At 42.1% G+C, this 26,433-nt stretch overlaps 1 protein-coding gene across 2 annotated transcripts in view; it reads right to left on the bottom strand.

Annotated features, from left to right (window-relative positions):
* The window catches only part of CCNY (cyclin Y), a 226,374-nt gene that overhangs the window by 72,169 nt on the left and 127,772 nt on the right, over positions 1-26,433 (bottom strand). For both annotated transcript variants that reach the window (XR_010561115.1, XM_065397661.1), the window contains exon 2: positions 5,235-5,309. Coding sequence is in view for 1 of the 2 variants with exons in the window: in XM_065397661.1 (XP_065253733.1) it covers positions 5,235-5,309 (75 nt within the window). In the remaining variant the exon portion in view is untranslated. The remainder of the gene's footprint in view (positions 1-5,234; positions 5,310-26,433) is intronic.

Genomic DNA, 26,433 nt, shown 5'->3' with positions numbered 1-26,433 from the left:
ATGAATAAATTATCCAGGGTTAAAACGGCGGAGAAAAAATGATTTTTTTTTGTTATTGTGCTCTCTTAGTATTCCTTTGTGCAATGTGCATAGGCAGTGTTAATGGTAGACTTCAAAAGGATGCAAGGCAATATCCCTGGGTTAATAATTACACATCAATCAAAGCCTCTCATGTTTTGAGAGTTCCTAAATAATTTAGTACAGGAATAAAGCTACGTTTCCTCTTGTTAGAGGAACAAGGGAATTGACTGGTCCTGATCTGAGGGCTGGTCTACATAAAAACAGCACAGTCTGTTTCATTCCTGCTCATCCCATAAACTGGGGTTTCCTTTGAAGCCAATTACTGTACCAGCATTGTTGAATTTAGCAAGTAAGGACCTAATGGAAGTGAAGGAAGGAGGCAGCTCTATCTAACTAATGAAAAGGGGGATTTCCAACACACTGAAGTAGCAATCAATCAAGTTTCCCCTAACTAATACAGGAGGGGAAATTACTTTATTGCAGTGGCTGACTTTAAAAACCCCGAATTAACCACAACCTCCACTTTAAACTCAGTGTGTGCAGCATGTACACACACCCTTAGTTTCCAGTCCAACACACAGGCCATCCAGGAAGCTTACAAGTGGAAATTTGGACAGAGGGAGGAGTATAAAATATTGCTCGAGCTTGCAGGGGTGTAATCAGGAAAGCCAAAACACAACTGGAGTTGCAGCTAGCAAGGGATGTGAAGAATAACAAGAAGGGTTTCTACAGGTATGTTAGCAACAAGAAAAAGTCAGGGAAAGTGTGGGACCCTTCATGAATGGGGGAGGCAACCTAGTGACAGATGATGTGGAAAAAGCTGAAGTACTCAATGCTTTTTTTGCCTCAGTCTTCACAGACAAGGTCAGCTCCCACACTGCTGTCCTGGACAACACAGTATGGGGAGGAGATGAGCAGCCCTAAATAGTGAAAGAACAGGTTAAGGACTATTTAGAAGAGCTGGACATGCACAAGTCCATGGGTCCAGATCTAATGCATCCGAGGGTGCTGAGGGAATTGGCTGATGTGATTGCAGAGCCATTGGCCATTATCTTTGAAAACTTGTTGCGATCCGGGGAGGTCCCGGATGATTGGAAAAAGGCAAATATAGTGCCCAGCTTTAAAAAAGGAAGGAGGAGAACCGGGGAACTACACACCGGTCAGCCTCACCTCAGCCCCTGGAAAAATCATGGAGCAGGTCCTCAAGGAAACCATTTTGAAGCACTTGGAGAAGAGGAAGGTGATCAGGAACAATCAACATGGATTCACCATGGGCAAGTCATGCCTGACCAAACTGATTGCCTTCTATGATGAGATAACTGGCTCTGTGGATATGGGGAAAGCAGTGGGCGTGATATATCTTGACTTTAGCAAAGCTTTTGATATGGTCTCCCACAGTATTCTTGCCAGCAAGCTAAAAAAATATGGATTGGATGAATGGACTATAAGGTGGATAGAAAGCTGGCTAAATTGTTGGGCTCAACAGATAGTGATCAATGGCTCGATGTCTAGTTGGCAGCCGGTATCAAGTGGAGTGCCCCAGGGGTCGGTCCTGGGGCCGGTTTTGTTCAACATTTTTATTAATTATCTGGATGATGGGATAGATTGCACCCTCAGCAAGTTTGCGGATGACACTAAGATGGGGGGAGAGGTAGGGATAGGGTCCAGAGTGACCTAGACAAATTAGAGGAATGAGCCAAAAGAAATCTGATGAGGTTCAACAAGGACAAGTGCAGAGTCCTGCACTTAGGACGGAAGAATCCCATGCACTGCTACAGGCTGGGGACCAACTGGCTAAGCATCAGTTCTGCAGAAAAGGATCAGGGGATTACAGTGGATGAGAAGCTGGATATGAGTCAGCCTTCTTGGCTACAAGGGCACACTGCTAATGGCATATTGGGCTGCATTAGTAGGAGCATTGCCAGGAGATCGAGGGAAGTGATTTTCCCCCTCTATTCGGCACTGGTGAGGCCACATCTGGAGTATTGTGTCCAGTTTTGGGCCCCCCACTAGAGAAAGGATGTGGACAAACTGGAGAGAGTACAGCGGAGGGCAACAAAAATGATTACGGGGTCTGGGGCACATGACTGATGAGGAGAGGCTGAGGGAACTGGGCTTGTTTAGTCTGCAGAAGAGAAGAGTGAGGGGGGATTTGATAGCAGCCTTCAACTACCTGAAGGGGGGTTCCAAAGAGGTTGGAGCTCAGCTGTTCTCAGTGGTGGCAGATGACAGAACAAGGAGCAATGGTCTCAAGTTGCAGTGGGGGAGGTCTAGGGTGGATATTAGGAAAAACTATTTCACTTGGAGGGTGGTGAAGCATGGGAATGGGTTACCTAGGGAGGTGATGGAATCTCCATCCTTAGAGGTTTTTAAGGCCTGATTTGACAAAACCCTGGCTGGGATGATTTAGTTGGGGATTGGTCCTGCTTTGAGCAGGGAGTTTGAGTAGATGACCTCCTGAGGTCTCTTCCAACCCTAATATTCTATGAAGCTTTTTTTTTTTTAAATGAGTTCTAAAATAAGTTTAAAGATATCAAAGGTGGTACTCCTAACATGCTAGGAGGATTGTCACCAGGCTTAGCACCTTGAACAGTCCCTGTGAAGAGGAGGAAAAAAATTGAAGACTTTTTGCATAAGCAGTACTTTGAGCCTACTATTTGGCACCCTGATTAACATTTATTGGGCCTTAAATAGACTCAGTTCTTAGATGCATTGTACACTACCATGACTTGAACATTGATATAGGGTCCTACGGAATCTGAAATCTTACGCTAGCTCTGCTTACCCCCTACATAAACTATGATATTGTAGTTTGACATCATGCAACATTACTGAAATTTTTTCCCTATCCCTACATAGCTGATCTATTTATACAATGGGCCTGAAATACAACCAGGCATAGTGCTTACTGCTGTTCTTTAGCCCACTGAAATGTGATTGTTCTGGGCACTATACCCAGTAGTATTTGCAGGACAGTGTTTCATTTGGCAGGCGAGTAAGATGTCATTTGTTTTTTCATCATCAAGTCAAAAGGTTGACGAGCAGGTTTTATACCTGAGCTGGTAAATTTCTGAGGCAGTTCAGCAAGGCTGACATACTGTTTTGTGAGAATAATAAATTCCTTCCTTTTCTCTTAACTGGAAGAAGCTGCGTAACTCAATTAACTGGGCTGAAAGCAATCAGAGTTTGTAAATTAAGTGTCATTTTTTAAAGTTTCTCATAATCTACACATTATAAAAAAATCAGTCACTAAGAAAAGAATTATAATAATTAGAGCCGATCAAATGTTTTCAAATGACTGAAAAATTTTCACCATTTCAACCAGCTCTAAGAACAATATTTAGCATTCAAATATTACTGTGCACTTTCAAAATGCTGTACAGACACTAACTAATTAATCCTCATGATACCACTGTGATGTAAGGAAGTGTCACTATGCCCATTTTACAGACTGCCAAGCCCAGGGAAGGATGAGGGGTGGTGTGTGTGGTTAAGTGACATACCCAAACCTCACAGCAACTCAACGGTAGAGCAACAAGTTCCTGGCTCTTTCCCTCTCCCCATTCTACCACGCTGCCTTTTAATTAAGGCCCCAATCTTGCAGATGCAGTCAGTAGGCCTCCAAGGGCAGAAGAGTACCCACACATAACCCACTGCAGAATCAGGGCCTAAAATGCATCTTCTCTGTAGACGACATTTTCAAAAACTACCAGAAAACAAACAAAAACTAAAAAAAGATGTCACTAGAATTTCTGAAATACAAATGTGCACTTAGCTGAATAAAAACTCAGTAAAGTATCATTTACTCAGTAAGTCTAAAATAGAGTTCAGATGCCCCCAAAAAGGAGCACCGAGAATGCACACTATAGTAACAACAAACAACAGAAATGTTGCTTGGAAAGTTTGGGTAGAAAATAACATGCTTTGTATTCATTATTCATGTCTACTTCTGACAAAACACTAACATCACTCAAGCTGGACATTGTAGATTTAATTAGCCAAAAGTAAGTGGCTTCCACTCCACTAATTACATCAAGAGGCTCACTTAAAAAAAAAAAACAAAAAACCAGGCTTAATTTCTATCAGGTTGTTTTTGTCTCCAAGTAAAAAAAAATTAAAAGCACCCAGACAAATAAAAGATACTGTCAAACCGTGCTGATCAATAAAAATGAAGGGATATTTTTGATTTGTTTTTAAAACCCATCAAAGAGCTCATGTGAACTGGGATTTACAGTTTTCAACCTGTATGGGGGAAGACATCAGGCTACACCCTAAGCTGGTCTAAATTGCCATTGGTCCAATGAAGCGACGTGGATGTACATTGGCTGGGAACCTGGCTCATTGTGTTTAGTTCTGAAAGACAACTGTACTGAAAGGTTTACACTCAGAGAAACTAGTTCTTTTACATGTTATTAGTATTTGTAGCTCCATTATATGTTTTGAACTTGTAATAGTCAACATGCTACAGGGCCCAATTCTGTAACCATTTATTCATGGGTCTGACCTAAAGCTACCTGAAGTCAATGGAGAGACTGTCACTGACTTCAATGGGCTTTGCCTCAGGCCCCATGTGAATCTCTCTGCACATTCATGGGTCCAAATGATTTCAATATGATGACTCGTGTGAAATAAGAGTGTGTGGGACTGGTCCAACAGACCCCAATCATGAACCCACTCATGTGCACGACTTGATGCATGAGAGTAGTCCAGTGGGGTCTACTCAACAGGACTATTCACAGGTGTCAACTTCTGTATGTGCACAGGTGTTTGCAGGATGGGCCCATACCCTTTAACAACCTTCTGACACTTAAATTAATTCAATAGGTTAGGATTCAAATAAATTACAGAGCATGGCGATAACTATGGGCCTGATCCTGTAGTCCTTCCACAGGTAAGAATCACTTTGAAGTCAACTTAGATTTTATTGTTTTGCATAAAAGAAACAGGATCATACCTTATTGTGCATTAATTACTAACAATAATCCACCAGGCCAGATCCTCAGTGTGTGTGTATCAGCATAGCTCCAATTAACACCAGCTAAGGATCTGGCCGATTATGTTTAGCCAAACCAATCTGCCAGTGTTGTGTCTTGTTCTCCTGAAGCTTGGCAAAAAATCCAAACAAAACCAAAAAAAACCCCACTTAATATAGGTTACCGCGAAGTTTAGAAATAATTTGAAAAGAGAAAACTGTAGTAAATCCAGTAACCTACCATCTGTTTGAGATTTACTGAGGAATATTGTGCTGGCCCTTGGGTGATCCGATGGGTTGAACTCCATGTTCAAATCTTGAAAGGAAGAAACAAAGTTACAATACGTTAAAAAGTTTATAATTGCCCAATGCAACAAGCAGACTTGAGCCCTTATTCCCACAAATGGTCCCCACTGGAGTGAGGACTACTTGCATCAGAAAGAGTTGGTTTCTAATTAAGTCAGTACCAACCTGCTTCCTCCTTTCACAATGTATGTGAACTTCCAGAAAGTACTATTTTCTTTGGCAAGATTAACACCCTCCCAAACTCACCTGTCCCCAAATCTCCCTCTGCCACCAATTCTTCATAAATCTTACTTCTGGCTAACTACCTGAGCATGGTGTAAAAATGGGCACTTCATCTCTAATCTTTCTGCTTTCTCTCTGAGCATGACGCCCGCAATCCTGTGTCCTCTCTTCGGCCCTTCTGTTGATCTCTAGAAAGCATTTATTCTTCTTACCCCAATATAAACATTTGCCTCAGAGCCCATAAAGAGGGTTGCTACCTTTCTGTGAGGCAATATTATCTTGCCCACAAAAAATGTTTTCCCTATCTTTGCCCTCCTAACATATCCCCTGGCCAGCGAAGCAAATCTGAAATCAAGCCCCATTCCTTGTCAGCTCTGCCTGATATGCAACAAGTGTCACACATCAATCTATACAGGGTTCTCACTCTCAATTAGAAAGGGGTTCATTATTGCCAAGTAATTATTTCAGCACACTTTACAAAGGAATCCATGCCAAACTGGTCATCACACCATTTTAGGAAAGTCAGATTACTGCTCCTAGAAACCATAGTTTGTTGTGGGGCTGACAAAAGATTCTGAGATGGCCATCTTATTTCTCTGATAACTCTGAACAATAGTGCATGACTACAAATAACATGTTTCAGGTGGCTTTCCATACCTTACTTAAAAACAGCACTGGAGAAGTAAAAAACATCAGATGACCTGCAATGAGATGGGTGGTGCTGCTAAGATAATTACCCACTAACCTGAACCCAAGATGAATTTCATTTTGTAATCAATACTTTAAAATTGTGTAATATGTCATCTTCCATACAATCATAAATAAAACCCAATATGGTTTTATCCTACTGTATAGGTTTCCATGCAACTTCTGTTTACAACACAGCAATGTAAAATCAGTCAAAGCAATCTCCTTAACACGTAGCTGAACTCTGACATTTCAACATAGCACTTGAGCAGCCAGATGTTTCCTTTTATTCAAGTCTAAGGCCATAAGATCAACCCCTTGTCTTTTCAGCAAATACGGACATTTTGGCACAGGTTCAAGCACTGTTTTCAGGAAATTTAAGAAAGAAAAACCGATGACCAGATCTCTAAGCTGAGTTTCCACCTAAATAACGTAACTGCACTATAAAGGGACATAGTGTGGAAGGAACAAAACATACAATGAAAATTAAAAAGTGACAGGAATTTGAAATGATATTTAACTCTTCAGCTACAATGTTCTCCTGTGACAATGTATTGAAAAGGATGAGCTAAAAGAAGAAAAAATGCTTTAGGCCAGTGGTTCTCAGCCTGTGGTCTGCAGACTATGTCTAAGATTTCCAAAGGGGTCGGCACCTCCATTCGAAATTTTTTAGGTGTCTGCAAGTGAGAAAAGTTTGAAACACACTGCTTTAGGCTATAAAGTGTTTACATACTATTGGCACATCACTATTCGATGAAGATTTACATCTTGTGAATAAGTTTTCAGGCTCTGGTTTTTTTATCTTAAGGATAAATGTATTTTGCTGAGGAAGAACTGTGTGGTAACTTGTAACTGCTGGCAATACATTGTTCATAGCCGAGAGAGAGAGAGAGAGAGAGAGAGAGAGCGCGCGCGCGCACTGGCACGCTTTTAGGCAAATTGGCTTGCTGGGGAAATCACAGTGTAAGGCAGGAGGCTGTGCAGCCTTAAAACCCCAGTCAGGGGGAGTGAGAGAATAGTCCCTATCCAGAGACAGGATAGCTGGGTAGAAACCTGAGGAAGCTCCTGGAGTGTACCACAAAGGGGAAAATACAGGTGCAGTTACCCATAAACTCTGACGTTATCCATTTCCCAATAGGATAAACTGAGGTACAGAGAAATTTTAAGTGACCTGAACAATCTTCAGTAATTGGTGGGAAGGAGAAAAGAGAGCAAGCAATGAAGTCAACTATAAAAATCTGTACCAAAATGATATGATATCTTTGCTTATAATGTTCTGCTCTGTACCATAGCATATTTTATAAAGGGGAAAAAAAAAAACGAAGAGGCTCTAATTGTCATCAATTCATTGTATTACAAAAATTGCTGTAAAAAATGTCACTATAAAAACTTGGAGATGCTGAAAGTTAAAAGATCAGTCTCAACACCTTCATTATGAATTTCTCTTCTCCTCCCCTCACCCAATAGAAACACCAGTCTATACTGGATAGCTCTTCCTTCTCCTTTCAAGCTTGCATTTCAAACTCCCTGTGCAGCCTCTCATTTCTTTTAATAATGACAGGACATGGAGAGGTAAACTGTTTTTAGACTGATGTAATTTATAAGGCAACACTGTGTTTTAAATTTTATTATGAAAGGTAATTAAATGGTTTAGATACTAGATATTCAAGTGCTGGAGCTTTTCAAAGACTGTGCCTATGGTAATTTAATACGAATTACTCTAAGTCCATAACTGACTGAGAAAAGATAATTCAATCTGGAGCAGTGATAAGAAAAAAATTTATTTTTCACCAATGCCATGGTTGGAATAGTGAGCACTCTTAGGAACACAAGAACAAATTAATTGACATGCTGGATCAGACCCAAGGTTTATCTAGTTCAGTACCATGTCTCTGACCGTGGCCAGTACCTTTGGACATGTGTTGTGTTGTACTTTAGACAGGAAAGAAACTGGGCAGCATCTCAGCCCAACCAGCTGAGATTCCATCTGCTCCCAGCATAGAACATTTTAGTGGAATATAAACATGTATGTCAGATGTAGACAATTAAGGTTCCTAAATTTTATTGTTCTGGTGATGTCTTCTGTGCAAACTTTGGGACTGATTCTTCCCCACTGAGGTCAGTAGCAGTTTTGCTATCAATTTCATTTGGATCAAGTCCGAGCCTTTTGACTCATGCTGCACACTGGGATGTTTCCCTAGCTTTTCAATATTTTTTGGCCTCTTACCATAATTTAAATGTTGTTTTTTTCCACCTCTTTAGATGCCCATGCATTTTCATTCCATTACAGAAGACAACATTTGGTACCATTTCAGAGGATTATAAGGTTTATATAGCTACATAAACTAAGGGTCTGATTCTACCAACGCAAGCATAACTTTATTCACATGCACAAACACTAGTGAGCTTACTGGGTCTCCATGACACAGAAGCCCCCTATTCTTTGCAATCAACTCATCTCAGGCCCGACAAACTCATTACACAACACATCTTACAGGGTATTTATTGATAAAGACTGACATGTAAGGTATCTACAGACAGTTTGTGACTTAATCAAGACTTAATCATTGCAAGATGTATGTATGGTGTACCTTTATCTACAGATTATGCAATAATTATATTGATTGCTTAACAATTCCCAGTTATCACTTCGAGGGTTGCCGGGTTCTTGTCCAAAGATCAGGCCCAGTATTATTCAAATTATTATGTAGTTGGGAACCCCGATCTGCACAGTTGAAACACTCACACTATAGGAACTCTTCTATATTTATAAATAGTTTATTAATACATTTAGCTCAGTCACAAGCACTCAAACTCAGTAAGGTACATAGAGATACTACAGAATGCACATCTGCACAGCCATATACTCACACCATCCCCTTGCAGAACAACCTGAAATGTTAGCTATCATCTTCTTCATCACCGTCACCTTCCCCCCTCATCACCAGTGGCCAAAAACTTGGGGGTTACCGTTGGGCTGTTTATCCGTGCCGAAGTCCGTAGGCCTCAAGCCTTATGCTAACTGCTGAAGCCAGTGTCTTACAGGATACAGGCCTGTAGGTTCCTTGCATTACTGCTGAGTATAATAAAGGCATAATATAATAAAGGCAAGCTAGCCCTAGGGACTACAACGGGTAATACTGAAAGAATAATCTAACTATTCTGAAAATATGCTTTATGGTCTTGCAGTAAAAGTTAGTCACCAGTGGAAAATATGTCTCAGGGATGGCCCATTCAAGCAGGAAGTAACTCTCATACCTCCCTAGTTAGCCGATGATATTATGCAAAGCTTAACTGTCAAACCTTGCTCCATTCCAAAACCAATGGAAAACCATCAGACAACTGCAAACAATCAAAACCACTTGGAGGTTAAAAAAGAATATTACATCAGACAGGGAATTGCTCTGTCTATTAATAGAGACAAACGCCTGTTTCAGTATAACACCGAGTGGGGAAAGGCACTCTGAATCCATTCACTGAGGCAACATCTCGGAGCAGGGGTGTTTTCATGAAAGTATGGATTCTGGTTCCTGTAAAGCCAGCCAACTCTGCAAGAGACTCAACTCTGAGAGGAAAAAATACTTTATTAGATAGGAAAGGCAACTATTAGTAAGTGTAGACCCTAGTTTGAGTTTTGTTATTTTGTATTGTAACCACTTGTTTCCATCACATTCTCTTGTTTCTAGTTGAATCTCTATCCTTTCTTAAATAAACCTTCTTCTGTTTTATTATAAGTACTCACAAGTGTGGTATGTTATACAGGAGCAGGGGTTTAAAGTGAAACTGGTAAAGTGCTCCATTGGGGGCAAAGGATCTGGGATTTCTCAGTCAGGAGAATGCTTCAAGAGAGTTGGGGACTGAGGCACAACTCTTGTTAACCTGCAAGACAAAGACAGGGCTGGCATAGCCCGGAGGAGAGTGCCTGAGTGGCTGGCATTAGGGAACTGACCCAGTTACCACAATCAAGACTCCCTCACACTGGAGGCAGGCGGTAACAAGATGACTCACAGCCCTGCATAGCCTGAGAATGGTCAGAGACTCATCTCATAAGTAAATTACACGTGTGCCTACATGTTTGCAGGATTGGGGCCCAAAGTCTTTTTTACCCCCAAACAATTTCTTCTTCAAGGGTAAAAATCAGCCTCAAGCACCTCCACAACATGAGATCCCACAACGGTCAATAATCCACCTCCCACGGTGGTATCTGAACAACAGAATTATAAAAATATGCAATCAGACCAAAGACTGTATTCTTCCCTGGCATAGCAGTGTGCCAAGAAAACATGTCGTATTTCTTGACGGATTTGCTGTCTTAAAAGGAGTTTTTTGTGAGCAAGCTAATGAGAAAAGGAGAGGCAAGTCTTAGCTGAGCTCTCTATGAGAAGTTGGAACATACACAGCCATTCCAAAATCTGAAAGGTGACTACAGGAAGGTCATGTATGTTTGGCCCTTAGAACTGTCAGAACCAAAGTCCCGAAGGGTATGTCTACACTGCAGCTGGCAGCATGCTTCTCAGTTCGGGTAGACCAGGGGTTCTCAAACTGGGAGTCAGGACCTCTCAGGGGGTCGTGAGCTGTCAGCCTCCACCTGGAACCCTGCTTTGCCTCCAGCATTTATAAGTGGTAAATATATAAAAACGTGTTTTAAATTTATAAGGGGAGAGTCACACTCAGAGGCTTGCTGTGTGAAAGGGGTCACCAGTACAAAAGTTTGAGAACCACTGGGGTAGACTGACATGGGCTAGCTCTGCTCGAGCTAACCTGCTAAAAATAGCAGAGTGGACACTGCAGCATGGGCAGTGGCACGAGCATAAAGCTGCCCAATACACTGGGTCCAAACTCGTGTAGCTAGCCCATACCACAACCTGTGCCACAACACCCACGCTGCTATTCTTAGCACGCCAGCTCGAGCAGAGCTAGTGCATGTCTGTCTACCTGGGCTGGGACGCACGCTCCCAGCTGCACTGTAAACATACCGTAAGGATCATAGCTGTTAAAGTCAAGTTCTGATCACAGAGAAGTAGTCTGTGAAACAATTCCATTTCAGGCCATTTAGAGCCCGGACTAAGAGTTTAAATCCAAGACATGATGATCAAAACAAAATCATCTCTCAGATATAGCAACATTAAGAAACACAGTTCAGTCTGAAGTAGAACACAACCTCAGCAAACCCAAAAAGCTTACGACACATTAGTAAAAACTTTCTATACTTGCATCTGCCTCTGCCTCATTCTTTACTTCAGAAAGATCCAAGTACTTAAAGATCTAAGTTTTAAAACTCATGGTCAGAAAGCATTGGGCAAAACGAAACAAGAAATAAGGGGAGGTGGTTTTTCTGGCACAATTTTAAAGACATATCACCATTCCTTAAACTCATTAGCATATACAGATAGAAACACTAGCCCCACAAGAGGATGAAGGACAAGTATCCTAGCAACTAGCTTCTTCTGAGGAACACAGAGCGTTCACTGTGTTGCAATAGGAAAATCAACACTTTGTTACCTGGTTTCAAAAACTCTATATATGGCTCTTGGAATAGACAACAGTGTTAACATCATATTTAATTTTAGAAAAATACGAACTTGTTTCTTATTCTTCAGCCAATAAAATGCACTATATTCCCACTCCCATGCTGTGACAATAAAAAAATGATGTTACTGAACATGACCTACACCTGTTTTATATTTGAACAGCTATAAAACACAATGAAATTGCTTACCTCCCTCTAGATGCAATGTTCTGCCCATTATTTCATGTTTAATCAGAAGTTAGTAAAGGATAGTATTGATCACTTGTATAGTATCCATAGATTATTGTTAGTTTTCACTGAAGTATGTAAAAATGGAAGACAAAAACGTACATCAATTAATATTCACACAGAAATTCAGTGCTGAGCACACAACAGCAGGAATGCCCAAAGAATAAAACTACATACCTCAGGCAAACATAGGCCCGAATTAAGTGCCTACTGAAGTCAGCGGAAAGACTCCCACTGACTTCAATGAGCATTGATAGTGCCTTGCTCTTATGCTGCCACACAAGGGAACAAGGAGGCATAAGACCTTCCTCTATCTCCTACCCCACACACCCTCTACTCTGTGCAGTCAACTGAATTGCTTCTCGGGATGTGTGTGTGAAGCTGGCTCAGAAGAGGTGCTATTTCTCCTGCATGCGGGTGAGCAGAGAGGAGTGAGTAGTGGCTGGGTTCTCGGTTCCACTTCCCAATGTGCCAGCCAGTGCAACTGAGCTGATACGGGCAAGTTGCGTATTGGAGGTGGAAGTAATCTGCTACTGGTAAAGAGCCATAGGTTGCTTGCCTCCTGGATCAAGGGGGAAATCAAGTAGGAATTGTGAGTCTCCTTACACTGACCTAGACATAATCTCAATTTGGTCCTTAATGCCTGAGATATGTCTGTTGGTTTTCTATATTGCCTTCTTCATTCTGGTGGCTGCTTATCTTAGCTTAATACTGGTTAGGGAATATTCTCATGATGGCAGAAACATAATCCCCATAAGGGTCAAAGTGTGTTAAATGGGTATGTCAAGTGATGATGATATCCCTAATCAGTCTCCTACCATCAAAAGAAACAGAACCAAAGATTATTTTTTTAAAAATGAAATCATAGGGAAAAATCAAAAAACCACTCCTGGTTCTTGTAGATCGTCTTGTATTGTGTTATAAAATCTCTATAATTTATGCAAAGAAGTCAATGCAGGGATACAATCTGCCTATTGAAAAACGGAATGACTCACTCTACTATGCAGCATGTCTAACTGGAATCTTTCAAAATACCATTTTTGGAGTTGATTTCTGAAATTATGCAATAGCATACCAAGCTTTGGGAATTAACCCAATCTGTTCAGAAGTTTCCTCAACTTTCAAAAGCCCAAATAATCAGGCTGAATTATATGCCAGGGTATAGAACATGTAATAGCAGCAATTTATATGTATAGCCATTTCCTAGATTATAATATAAAGGATGGCAATTCAGAAAAACAAATTTCAGCCAACATTGCTCCTGCCTATCTGTTCTATATATATGGAATCTATTACCTAGGCATCCAAGGGCACAATCCAGCAAAACACTTAAGCAAATGAGGAATACTCCCTTTGAAGCCACTGGGACTATTCACATGCTTAAAGTTTAGTACATATTTAAGTGATTTGCTAGATCAGGGCCTTCGTGCTGAACAAAGTAAGGAAGAAGCCAAAGAAACTAGTGCAACTGGTGTTTTCTCTCTACATTCCTCCAGGTGACAGGGGTGTACAAATATGTATGTACAACTTTATTTTTAAAATGTATTAAATAGGAATGATTTCCGGAGAAAAAAGAAAATTGAAAAGGTGCATTGAAAAGGTGCATTTCAGACCTAGCCAGGCTTGGGCTTTGTATGGCTCTTCCTACACTAGAGCTAGGGTCCTGATATTGAGAAAGCTCTGGCTCCCGCACTTGAGGGTCTAAATCTAGGTCTCTGCAGCTGCCTTGTCCCCATGGAGCATAGAGGTCTTGGAGGGTTGCAGAAGGTAAGGTGATCTCTGAGGGAGCCAGGTTGCAATCATTCAAGGGGACAGTAGATTGGAATCAGGTGTAGGAAATTCTCTTCTGTAGTGAATGGACAGCCAGCCGAATTGATCTTTGTGGAATATAAAGCAGGGTGCTGAGAGTTGTAAGTCTTCTGGCTTTCTTGTGGAAGCTGTGTTTAGCCCCATCTTAAGTGAGGTGCAGTCACCTAACTCGAAGGAGGTAAAAGCATGGATCACCATGGCTAGGTCCCTGCCTGAGAGAGAATGATGCAAGTTTGTTAGAGAGAGAGAGAGAGAGAGAGAGAGAGAGAGAGAGAGAGAGAGAGAGGAGAAATTCCTGGTCACTAGGACAATGGCACGTCCAGGAGCAGTGATGAGTCCAGTTTGACCACAAGGTTTCAAGCCACTGTGGCAATCTGTAATCCAATACCATTGATTGTAGTTGAGATTAAGGTTTTTCTCTCCTTCGACTTTCATTCTGTCTTTTCTAGGTTTAAGCTTGAGAAAACTGGCCATATCCATTTACTGCTCTGTTCCACACACTGGGGCACCTTGGTGATGGTGGAAACTACAGTAAAAGCTTTTTTATCAACACACGTTGGAGGAATGGGGGGGAAATTCCAGTTAACTAAGAGGAAGGGAGAGTTTGGGTGCGGGAGGAGGTGCGGGGCTGGTGGTTGGGGCATGGGAGGTAGTGCGGGGTGTGGGCTCTGGGAGGGACTTGGGGTGCGGGCAGGGGCTCGGGGCAGGGGGTTGGAGTGCGGGGGGTTTTCAGGTGCTGGATCCTGGAGGGCACTCACCTCAGGTGGCTCCCCACAATCGGTGACCTGTCCCTGCTGCTCCTAGGCAGCTCTGTGCACTGCCTCCACCTCGCCCCGAGCACTGGCTCCGCAGCTCCCACTGGCTAGGAACTGTGGCCAATGGGAGCCACAGGGGTGGCACCTGTGGGTGGAGGCAGCGCGCAGAGCCGCCTAGCCGCGCCTCCACCTAGGAGCAGCAGGGACTTGGTATGACCTGTTCCTGACTTTTATTAAAATCATTCCAGACAAAGTGGGGAGGGAAGAGGGCCAAGCACCCTGCCCCTCCCCCGCCTACAGCAGCTGGGAACTGAAGTGTCCCCACTGCCCAGCAGAGATGGAGCATGGCGGGGGGGAGGAGGGGGGGAGTTCCCCACCGCCGCCAGTTGGGGAGCAGTGGGGGGCCCTTTTCAGCTGCCACTAAGCAGCTCCGGGGTCCCTCTGCTGTGGCCAGAGGCGGCTGGGAGCTACAGGGGTGGGGGATGGCTGCTCGTGGTCACTGAGCAGCTCCTAGGTTCCCCCCCCCCAGCTGATGGGGGGGGGGGGGAAATGGCCCTTCCAGCAGGCACTGAGCAGCTCCAGGATCCCTCTGCCTGCGACAGCGGGAGGGACCAGCTACTCGCGGCAGCTGAGCGGCTGCTGGGAGGGTCCGGGGGGGGGGGGGTGACCCTGCCAGCGGTGGCAGCTGGGGATCTCAGGAGTCCCAGCCGTTGCCTGTCAGTTGAGGGGTCCCCCATGGCCCGCAGAGGCTGGGCTGCTGCAGGGGTCCCCCGCTGCTGGCTTCAGCAGATGTTACTGAGCATGCTCAGTACAGTTAGCAGTTTTTCACACTACAGGGCAGCTGGGCAGCTGGTGGCCCCCAATGTCACGGAGATCGCTGGAAGTCATGGATTCCGTGACATAATTGTAGCCATATATATAATACATGGATATACACACAAATACACAGGAAAAATACTGTTTTCAAGGCTTGTGAGCGTAAGAAGAAAAATGTTGCTTCCACCAGAGGAACTCAAAAATAATGAGAGCTGTAGCCTCGAGAAAATAAAATACCAGAAGGAAGAATACTGATGCAATTGAATGAGTTACAACATATACTTCCATGATACCAGTGTTATATTCTCTGTCTTGACTCAATGTCCTGCCTACTACATACTACCCATCATACTCTTGAATAAAAATATAGATGTCAGTTTGTTTTTAAGTCTTTAACCCTACTTAATGTACAATAATTAAGGAAAAATGTGAACTAGTGAAGAACAAGAGTTTTGAGCTATCTGTTCTGCATTTGCTACAGAAAGCTAAATCCCCAATAAAGGTGTTCAAAGATGAATTGCTAAGGTTTTGCTAAAAATTGTAAAACTTGTACTTAAAACAAAATCCCAAAAGAGGGGGGGGAAGTATTTCTTGTTTGAAAATGGAATTAACACTGTATTTTAAGTTACCCTGAAATGATAATTATTTCATACAGACCCTAAGGATCTGAGCTGCAGGCCTGCCAGCTGGAACAAATTATATCATAAATATCATGAATATAAGTTTGAAAAAGCCGATCCATTCTAAAGCTTTATTCTAACTCCATCAAAAATCAAGATTGCAAGTTTTTCTAAAAAATATGCTCAAGTTTAAATAGGAATGAATTCAAGGAAGTCCACGGCCTGTGTCACGCAACAGGCCAGACTAGATGATCCCAGTGGCTCCTACTGGCCTTGTAATCTATGAATCTTGCAACTGAATTTGCATGGGTGAACTGCATGGAGGCAGATGCAGGATAGGAATTTAATGGTCTATCCACCCCTTAAACTATTTTTCTTTTAATATGATTGCATCAGTGTGTATATACTGCATAAAACATTTGTATGTCACTGCATTTACAAGGTTCTTTACAAAACAGGTTTCCTAACCTGAAGAGTTTATAATTTAAAGGCAATAACATACTGGATAATAGCTCAGAAGAGGGAGGGACTGGAAGTGATGCGAAGGAAGGATAAAAAGAAGGTGTGATTTTTATGAAGAGGTGTATTTTAAGGAGACGTGAATTACACAAAGCACAGTGCCCTCATTTAAAATAATAATCTAAAGACACAAAATAAACTTGGAGTTGCAATCATATCCTGACAGACTTAAACAAACTATCAGTTGTTGCTACACCAAATTATTTCACCTGCCATGTCAATGTTTTAATACCTTAAATGCCAAATACCAAAGAGGTTTTAAACTACAGACTCCATGAACAATGCTGGCTGTAATGCTACACATTTAACCCACAAAAGGCAGCAGCTGGCAGGCTATTGTTTCGTATCTTGTAATTGGGTAAAATACACAACAGAAATTATCCAAGCCAAAGTTCCATCTATTTACTCGTGAACAGAAATTTTGGGTTAACCTGGAGATAAAGAGATCCAAGTTTATCTGAAAGGCTTAAATCTGTACCAGAAAATCATCAGATTCAGCATGCAGTCATCTACCTGACATTTAAACACTTCAGTGCTAGACAGTAGCATTAACCCCAGCTCTGCATTGTGGGCAGTTCCCAGCTTCACCAGCCTAGGTTGATTATAAGGAGACATCTCAAAGCTCCCTGGTTTTGCAGTAATGGGGAACACTGCTCCCAGGGATGCACTGTGCTCCTCAAACCAGCACCCAAGAGGTTGGCACTATATAGCTCCACCTACTCCTCAACTCTTCTCAGCATATTCACACTGAGTGAAGCTTGCAGTGAAGTTTTGCCACCAACTGTTCTCAATGTTCTTCTGGCAAATGGTCAATAAAAGCATTAAACTTCTGAAAGGTCAGGTAGTCATATTCTAACAGTAGTGTTGCTGACTAGTAACTCTTTCGACCAAAAAGATCCAGACCTTTCTGTTCTTATTATAGGGGGTGGCTTTTGGGTACGTTGCCTGCAGCTTTCATTGACTGTGTCCACAATCAGATTTTGGTGCTGGGTGAGAATAAAAACTCAGAATCCCTGGCCCGGACATAGTATTTATTATCAGTCTGCTTGCATGTGGGAGGGAGTGTTGCTGGAGTTTGCCAGATGGTTTTGACTGGCTCATGGAGGGCTTCATTAATTGGCAGTGCTACCCATGCTGAGATCCAGGTGTGCAATATGTCCAGGAGCTTGTGATGGGAATCCTGGACTTCTTTCAGGGTAATTTGCATGGTGTCATTGTGCCACTTCAACAGGTCCTGGAATTGCCTAACGTCATGACCCAATGATACCAGTGGCAGCATTACTGTCTCATCAGGTGACAAAAAAAAGATGTTTGTAAGGGGGGAGGGGGTTAACCTCCTCGTCTACCCTTGCCTCTTGCTCCTCAAAGATCTCCTCAGGCTCAGAGTGGAGAGAAGGGATGGATGGTACTGGCGAACAAGGTCTTGTGTGTTCCCTGTGGGACTGAGCTGAACTGTACCAACAGAACTTCGTACAGGCATTGATGATGTTGCAGAAGCTGTTCTGTGAGGTGCTGACATCAGTACCACAGGGGTTGAGCATTCCATTGAAGTCGTTTTCTTGGCTGTAGTGCTCTTCGGAACGGAGCCCTTTACCACTGAGATAGTTTAAGTCTTAGCAAGCTTCACAGTACCCTAAGTGCTCAGAGCCTCAGCAGCACTCCTCTTGGGGCCGGAGGTCTCCAGTGACCAGATCTTTGATGAGGAACTCTCGGTTGTGCTCCTCTTATCCCTCTCCTTAGACTTTGAGGGGAAGCTCTCAGTACCGCTGGTGCAGTTATTGGTAACTCATTCATGGGGAGTGTTGGAGACCAGGGTTTCAATGAAAGCTTTGAAGCTCTCGGTGATCATGCTCTCAATAATGACAAGGCACTGACAGAGGTGACGGGGTCCCTGTAGAAGGGGGGGGGGGCAGGGTTCTGCACCCAGGTCAGAAGCTTGCTCCATCATTAAAAGCATACAGTCTATTTCTCTGTTCTTCCGGGATCTTCCCTTAAAAGAAGTGCAGATCTTGCACTTGCTGGGAATATGTGAGTCCTCCAAATAAAGAATGCACTTGGAGTGCCTGTCACTAATGGGGATTGCTTCTTTACAAGAGAGTTGCCTTTTGAAGCCTGCAAAGCCCAACATCCCTGACAGAAGAACACTTGTTCAAGACCCTCAACAGGGAAAAAAGAAAAAAAGATGAACAAATATTCCAACAACTGTAAGGTACTAAACCTACCTCTACTAAGAGCTAACTATCAAAACTAAAACACTTATGAAAGAGTGAACAGGCACACAGCAAACAGGCACATGTTAAACTCCGTCTCTGGCCAAAGGTGGTTGAGAAGGAACTGAGGGAGGTTCACCCACACAGTCCTATACTGCCTCGGTACAGAGCCTGAGGATGTGTACGGCAGATGCACAGGCCAAAGCAGGCACTGCCACCAAACAGGTACAGGGGCGTATGTGCACCTAAAGTGGAGCACCCACAGGGACACTACTCAAAGAAGAACCTCCCTTACCAATCAGTATCTAAATATATATAAGCCAGTCAGAGGTACTGCTCCCTTTTTAGCACTGAATTTCAGTTACGTCCATAAGCCCCTTACAACAGGAGGGATGTCAGACTGCCTCAGCACATTTCTAGTTCAAGCACATCCAACTGTGAGAGGATTTAATACCCATCTGGATCTTATTAGGACTACGGACACTGAGGCTGTTACATCCCAGCACCCATGAAACTTGGGATTCCCCAACACCTTCCTCTCTTATGCTTGTTCAAAGGGACCTGAGAGGTCCAGGCTGCTCAATCAGATCCACATGCTTTATATATCAGGCAAGAAAGGGGGAGCAAAAGTGGGGAAGAAGCTGTGCTGACCAAGGGAGAAGATGAACGTGGATCAAAAGCTCAGTGAAATAAAATCTCGGTTCATACTCTGAGACTGTTTGTTCTTGGAAGTAGTAAGTATGAGCTGGGGAGATCCCACCTTGTGGCGACTGCATATCTTGTGCATACACCCCATATTGAAGGTGGTAATGCTCAACTGCAGAGCCATGTGATAATTTTAGTTATTGTGAACTTCTGACTGCATCACTAACACTCTGCCCACTCATCAATTTCCACTGAGACTTATTCTGGCACTCCAAACCTGGGAGCGGCTTCAAACAAGCACCAAGTTTTATACAGTTATTTTTAAATTCAACTCCTATAGAAATGTTTTCTTCTTCCCCCAAACATGGAATTCTTCCCAAAATTACATTGGCCCAATGCCCAGAAAAAGTAATGTTCAGTCCTGGATCAGTAATTCGTTCTAGGCAGATATCTTGCAACTCTGCAGATCTAAATAGGAGATTTATAGCAATGGAATGGGGAGCTTCTCAGTTTCCTATTCATTCACTCTTCCATCCACCCATGCCCCTTTTCTCTCTCACCCTCACCTCTTTCCTCTAGTACTCAAAATCTTGACATTGACCAAGGCACTCATGAGTAATGTGACCATTCTAAACTCCTACTGATAAAACCTCTATACACCAAGCCATTATGTACTCTGTATCTGCCACATAATTTACAGAAAAAAAAAACTATTGTAGGTATAATTGAGGGTGTTTTGTTTTGTTTTTTCCAAAGAAATGCTATTGGTACTAATTTTGAAAACAAAAATGCCTGTAAAGCCATGTGACCGTTATGCTGAGCCCAAATGTGCCTCTATAAGCGAATGAAAACTGTTTTCAGTCCATAAACATGCAGAAATGCAATCTGTCTTTGGATATTCCAGGGTTAAGTGAAAGCATTGAGTCCCGCTGGGATCTGAGAATCTCCCCTTTCCAATGGTACTTGCTCTACAGGGCCATATGATAACAGACTTAAAAGTTTCAACATTTTTATATACACCTCTACCCCGATATAACGTGACACGATATAACATGAATTCGGATATAACGCGGTAGAGCAGTGCTCCGGGGGGCGGGGCTGCGCACTCCGGTGGATCAAAGCAAGTTCGATATAACGCGGTTTCACCTATAATGCGGTAAGATTTTTTTGCTCCGGAGGACAGCGTTATATCGAGGTAGAGGTGTATTACACACAAATTATATTAAAAGAACATTCTTAAGGTTGCAAAGTCAAGCACTCAGAATTTAAGAAATGCCATAATTAAAGTTACCTGTGCAGTCTTAGAATCATAGAACTGGAAGGGACCTCGAGAGGTCATCTCGTCCAGTCCCCTGCACTCAAGGCAGGACTAAGTATTATCTAGACCATCCCTGACAGGTGTTTGTCCAACCTGGTCTTAAGAATCCCCAATGAGGGAGATTCCACAACCTCCCTAGGCAATTTATTCCAGTGCTCAACCACTCTGACATTTAGGAAGTTTTTCCCTAATGTCCAACCTAAACCGTCCTTGCTGCAATTTAAGCCCACTGCTTCTTGTCCTAACCTCAGAGGTGAAGAACAACAATTTTTCTCCCTCCTCCTTGTAACAACCTTTTATGTACTCTCAGTCTTCTCTTCTCCAAACTAAACAAACCCAATTTTTTCCATCTTCCCTCATAGGTCATGTTTTCTAGACCTTTAATCATTTTTGTTGCTCTTCTCTGGACTTTCTCCAGTTTGTCCACATCTTTCCTGAAATGTGGTGCCCAGAACTGGACACAATACTCCAGTTGAGGCCTAATCAGTGCGGAGTAGATGGGAAGAATTACTTCTCGTGTCTTGCTTACAATACTCTTGCCAATACATCCCAGAACGATGTTTGCTTTTTTTACAACAGTGTTACACTGTTGACTCATATTTAGCTTGTGATATACTATGACCCCCAGATCCCTTTCCGCAGTACTCCTTCCTAGGCAGTCATTTCCCATTTTGTATGTGTGTAACTGATTGTTCCGTCCTAAGTGGAATACTTTGCATTTGTCCTTATTGAATTTCATCTTATTTACTTCAGACCATTTCTCCAGTTTGTCCAGATCATTTTGAATTTTAATCCTACCCTCCAAAGCACTTGCAACCCCTCCCAGCTTGGTATCGTCTGCAAACTTTATAAGTGTACTCTCTATGCCATTATCTAAATCACTGATGAAGCTATTGAACAGAACCAGACCCAGAACCGACCCCTGTGGGACCCCGCTCGTTATGCCCTTCCAGCATGACTGTGAACCACTGATAACTACTCTCTGGGAATAATTTTCCAACCAGTTATGCACCCACCTTAGGTTGTATTTCCCTAGTTTATAAGAGAGTCATGTGAGACAGTATCAAAAGCCTTATTAAAGTCAAGATATACCACATCTACCACTTCCCCCCATCCACAAGGCTTGTTACCCTCTCAAAGAAAGCTATCAGGTTGGTTTGACATTATTTGTTCTTGACAAATCCATGCTGTTATTTATCGCCTCATTATCTTCTAGGTGTCTGCAAATTGATTTCTTAATTGTTTGCCCCATTATCTTTTCAGGTACAGAAATTAAGCTGACTGGTCTGTAATTCCCCAGGTTGTCCTTATTTCCCCTTTTTATAGATGGGCACTATATTTGCCTTTTCCCAGTCTTCTGGAATCTCTCCCGTCTGCCATGACTTTTCAAAGATAATCGCTAATGGCACAGATCTCTCCTCAGTCAGCTCCTGGAGAATTCTAGGATGCATTTCATCAGGCCCTGGTGATTTAAAGACATCTAACTTGTCTAAGTAATTTTTGACTTGTTCTTTCCCTATTTTAGGCTCTGATCCTACCTCATTTTCACTGACATTCACTATGTTAGATGTCCAATCGCCACCAACCTTCTTGGTGAAAACCAAAACAAAGAAGTCATTAAGCACCTCTGCCATTTCCACATTTTCTGTTGTCGTCTTTCCCTCCTCATTGAGTAAAGGGCCTACTCTGTCCTTGGTCTTCCTCTTGCTTCTAATGTATTTGTAGAATGTTTTCTTGTTACCTTTTATGTCCCTACCTAGTTTGATCTCGTTTTGTGCCTTGGCCTTTCTAATTTTGTCCCAACATACTTGTGTTATTTGTTTCTATTCATCCTTTGTAATTTGATCAAGTTGCCACTTTTTGTAGGACTCTTGAGTTTTAGATCATTGAAGATCTCCTGGTTAAACCAAGGTGGTCTCTTGCCATACTTCCTATTTTTTCTGCGCAGTGGGATAGTTTCCTCTTGTGCCCTTAATAATGTCCCTTTGAAAAACTGCCAACTGTCTTCAATTGTTTTTCCCCTTAGACTTGCTTCCCATGGGATTTTACCTACTAACTCCCTGAGTTTGCTAAAGTCCGCCTCCTTGAAATCCATTGTCTTTATTGTGCTGTTCTCCCTCCTACCATTCCTTAGCATCATGAACTCTACCATTTCATGATCACTTTCACCCAAATTACATTCCACTTTCAAATTCTCAACCAGTTCCTGCCTATTTTTCAAAATCAAATCTAGAACAGCCTCCCCCCAGTAGCTTTCTCCACCTTCTGAAATAAAAAACTGTGTCCAATACATTCCAAGAACTGGTTGGATAATCTGTGCCCTGCTGTGTTATTTTCCCAACAGATGTCTGGGTAGTTGAAGTACCCCATCACCACCAAGTCCTGTGCTTTGGATGATTTTCTTAGTTGTTTAAAAAAAGCCTCATCCACCTCTTCTCCCTGGTTTGGTGATCTGTAGTAGACCCCTACCATGACATCACCCTTGTTTTTGACCCCTTTTATCCTTACCCAGAGACTTTCAACAAGTCTGCCTCTTATTTCTATCTCTACCTCAGTCCAAGTGTATACATTTTTAATATAGAAGGCTTATGATACAGTCTTTAATTATATGACCAAAAATTATTTTTTTGCACAGGACCGGTTTCACTCAGTGCACAGGATGGATGATGCTCACTTAATGAGCAGCTATTCAATATTTTGTTTTCTCTTTACTGTTCAATGTCTGACCTCCACGCCTTACTTATTGCACACTGTTCAGACCCTGCTCTGAAGACAGAATTATTAATTTCCTCAGGATCTTTTATATGGTGCTCATCACTATAGTATCTGAGTACTTCACAAACATTAATTTATTTTCTTAACTCCCTTGTGAGGTGTGTGGATGAGGCACAGAGATTAGGCCCAAAAGCATCCATTAATTCTGGGTTATATTGAGGACCTGATTTTTCAGAGTACTAAGCATTATACAGCACTTTATATGTTCAAAGCACAGCGCCCACTGGCTTCAATTGCAACGATGCGTGCTCAGCTCTTCTGAAAAAACAGATCCTAGGCACCCAGAAAGTCAGGCACCCAGAAAATGGAAAACAATTAGTGAAACGAGTTTGGTTTGGTTTTGAAACGAATGACTTGATTAGCATCACATAGGAACTCTGTGGCAGAGGCAGGGATAGAATTGAATTATCCAGAGAAACATTCCACTGCCGTAAGTGTGAGACTCTCTTTTCTCTTTCTGCAATCGACTGCCTCATTTGCTACACACCTTCTAACTTCTGCAGTGATTGAGACGGGGTCCTCCTTTGCTACAATTCATCCCCAGAGCAGGTCCACTCTCTGCACTGAATGAGACAGGGGTCCTGTCATGGGGAAAAAACCAGAGAGACACCATGTAATTAGAAACTATCATAATGCACAAGGGGGCTGAATTAAGGTTGCAGAAGTTCTGTTCAAAACTTTAAAAAATTGACAGCTGTCAGTGGTTTTGTTGCTCGTTGATTCTTTATCTCCCAAAATATTATTTGTACAATCTAGTATTCTACATGCTGCTGTGATACAAATATTTTTGAACCTTTATAATCAATATTTATAAGCTTCTTGTCCCATTTATTGTTTATTACTAAATGAGCATGCCACTTACAAATAGTCAGAAGGGCTTTACGTGCACGGTGACCTATGTTTCAAAACAAGAACTGTTTTTTGAGCAACTGTAGTTTAAATATAGGGTGACCAGATAGCAAGTGCGAAAAACCGGGACGGGGTGGAGGGTAATAGGTGCCTATATAAGAGAAAGCCCCAAATCTCGGGACTGTCCCTATAAAATCGGGACATCTGGTCACCCTATTTAAATACTAAAATCCACTCCCACCAGTTTTTCAAAGGTGTAATCTCATTTAGTAGAGTTATTCCTGGTTTACATCAGATTAAGTGTAGATTTAGGCCTAGAATTCCTTACAAAATTTCTATCTGCTGGGTCCACTCTGCACTTGATCACGATATAAGTGTGCCTGGAAACAGCAAAGAAACTAGCAAACAAGCTTTGGATGGATTAACTAGTGCATGCAGGGTAGTGTGGTTTGCTATATAAAGAGAAAATGTTCTCATTTAGCTGAAAGCAATAAACTAGGCAATATTAATTAGTGATTTAATATTTTCAGACAACTGTGAGGATATGGAGGCAACAGCCTTGAAATTAAAGAGTGGCCCGTAACACAGAGGTTTTCATTAAAGATTATGCTCCTGACCCAAAGATCTGGAAAATCAAATCCAGAGATCAGATATGGCACTGTTCTTCTGATCCTCTCCATACTATTTCACGTAGTCTATATACTTAATAGTCTTTGCTTTGATAATACAATTAATATTTAAGTCATAAATGAAAATGATCCAGAACTTAACTGAGGTAAAAAACAAATCGATGTTTTGTGGAAAGAATTTTTTTTTTTTTTAAAAACAGCTCAAATTGGACAATGAGAGTGCTCCAAGGTGCAATGGCTGGAAATGCAAAAAAAAACTATGTAGAGTTCAATTTCCTTCAACTATTTTTCCTTCAATATCGTGACCATGCTTAAATGCTTTTATATTATTTATAAAGATGATCACAAAGAAAATATTCATTAAGAGTATATCTATGCAAGCAAATTCAAACCTGTACTTCTCCAATGATGCAATCATCCAATGTTGATAGTAACAACAGCAAAATGCTAGTTAGACAACACAGTGGTTAAAATTACCTGCCTCTGGAAAACTGCCTGCCCCTGACAGTAGAAAATTAAGTATCTAAAAAGCGCAAGTTTGGACAAGATCAAAGATATAAATCTCTAACCAAACCCAGAAATACTCACATGCTAACAGACTAATTATTAACAGAAAATATATTAGGTTCGTCGATGCTAGATGTTGATGTGTTCTCTTATTTTCTTACATTTCCATTGCTCTGCCCATAGGAGAAAGTCCAATAAAAGCTACAGAAATGCCACTGAAAAAGATAATTTATAATACAGTACCCACTTAATCAGAATGGCTGCTTCATCCACTCTTCTCCAAGAGAACCAATTGACTCTAGCGACAGTGAACAGCAGCCACAGTAACGGCTATGTTTCCACCTAACAGGGATGCATCTAGCCAGCATCAAGGAAGGGGTCAAGTGATGTTTATCCAAGTGCTAAATGGATGTTAATTTCTCCTGTCTGAGCACCTTTAAATACAGAAATTTCCCCATAAAGATAAAATGCAGTAAATCACGTTTATTCAAGACAGAACTTTATCATTTTAGGTCTTCTCAGACTTTTTCCTTTAAATCAGGACTGCCAGTTAAATAGCACAAGAAAGAGTCCACTGGAGTTCCAGTGTACATACTACTGGACATGTATTGGTGCTTTCAATCTTCTTAAGGGGAGTAATTGAAACTTCATGCATTTACGCACAAAAACGTGTAAGTTTTGTCCATGACGTTGGGATTCAGGTGTTCCTAGCGTGTATCCCATTATCGACAATGGGTGCCAGGTATTGAGCTGAACTTCAAATCAACAGGTCAAACTCCCAATAAGTTGTGATCCCAAAACAAACACTCATAAGGCAAAGTAGGAGGGCCAATGATTACAGTCCTAGATACTGATAGCTCTACTCCCTTCCAGGGTCACTGGAATAGCTGGTCTAATCAAGCACAAAGCAGAAGGACTCACTCACAGGGTCAGAAGGGACCATCATGATCATCTAGTCTGACCTCTTGCATATTGCAGGCCACAGCACCTCACCCATCCATTCCTGAAATAGACC

This window comes from Emys orbicularis, chromosome 2 (genome assembly GCF_028017835.1).
Source record: "Emys orbicularis isolate rEmyOrb1 chromosome 2, rEmyOrb1.hap1, whole genome shotgun sequence".
NCBI lineage: Eukaryota > Metazoa > Chordata > Testudines > Emydidae > Emys > Emys orbicularis.
Note: the sequence above shows the minus strand (reverse complement) of the source record. Positions and strands in the feature narration are given on the sequence as shown.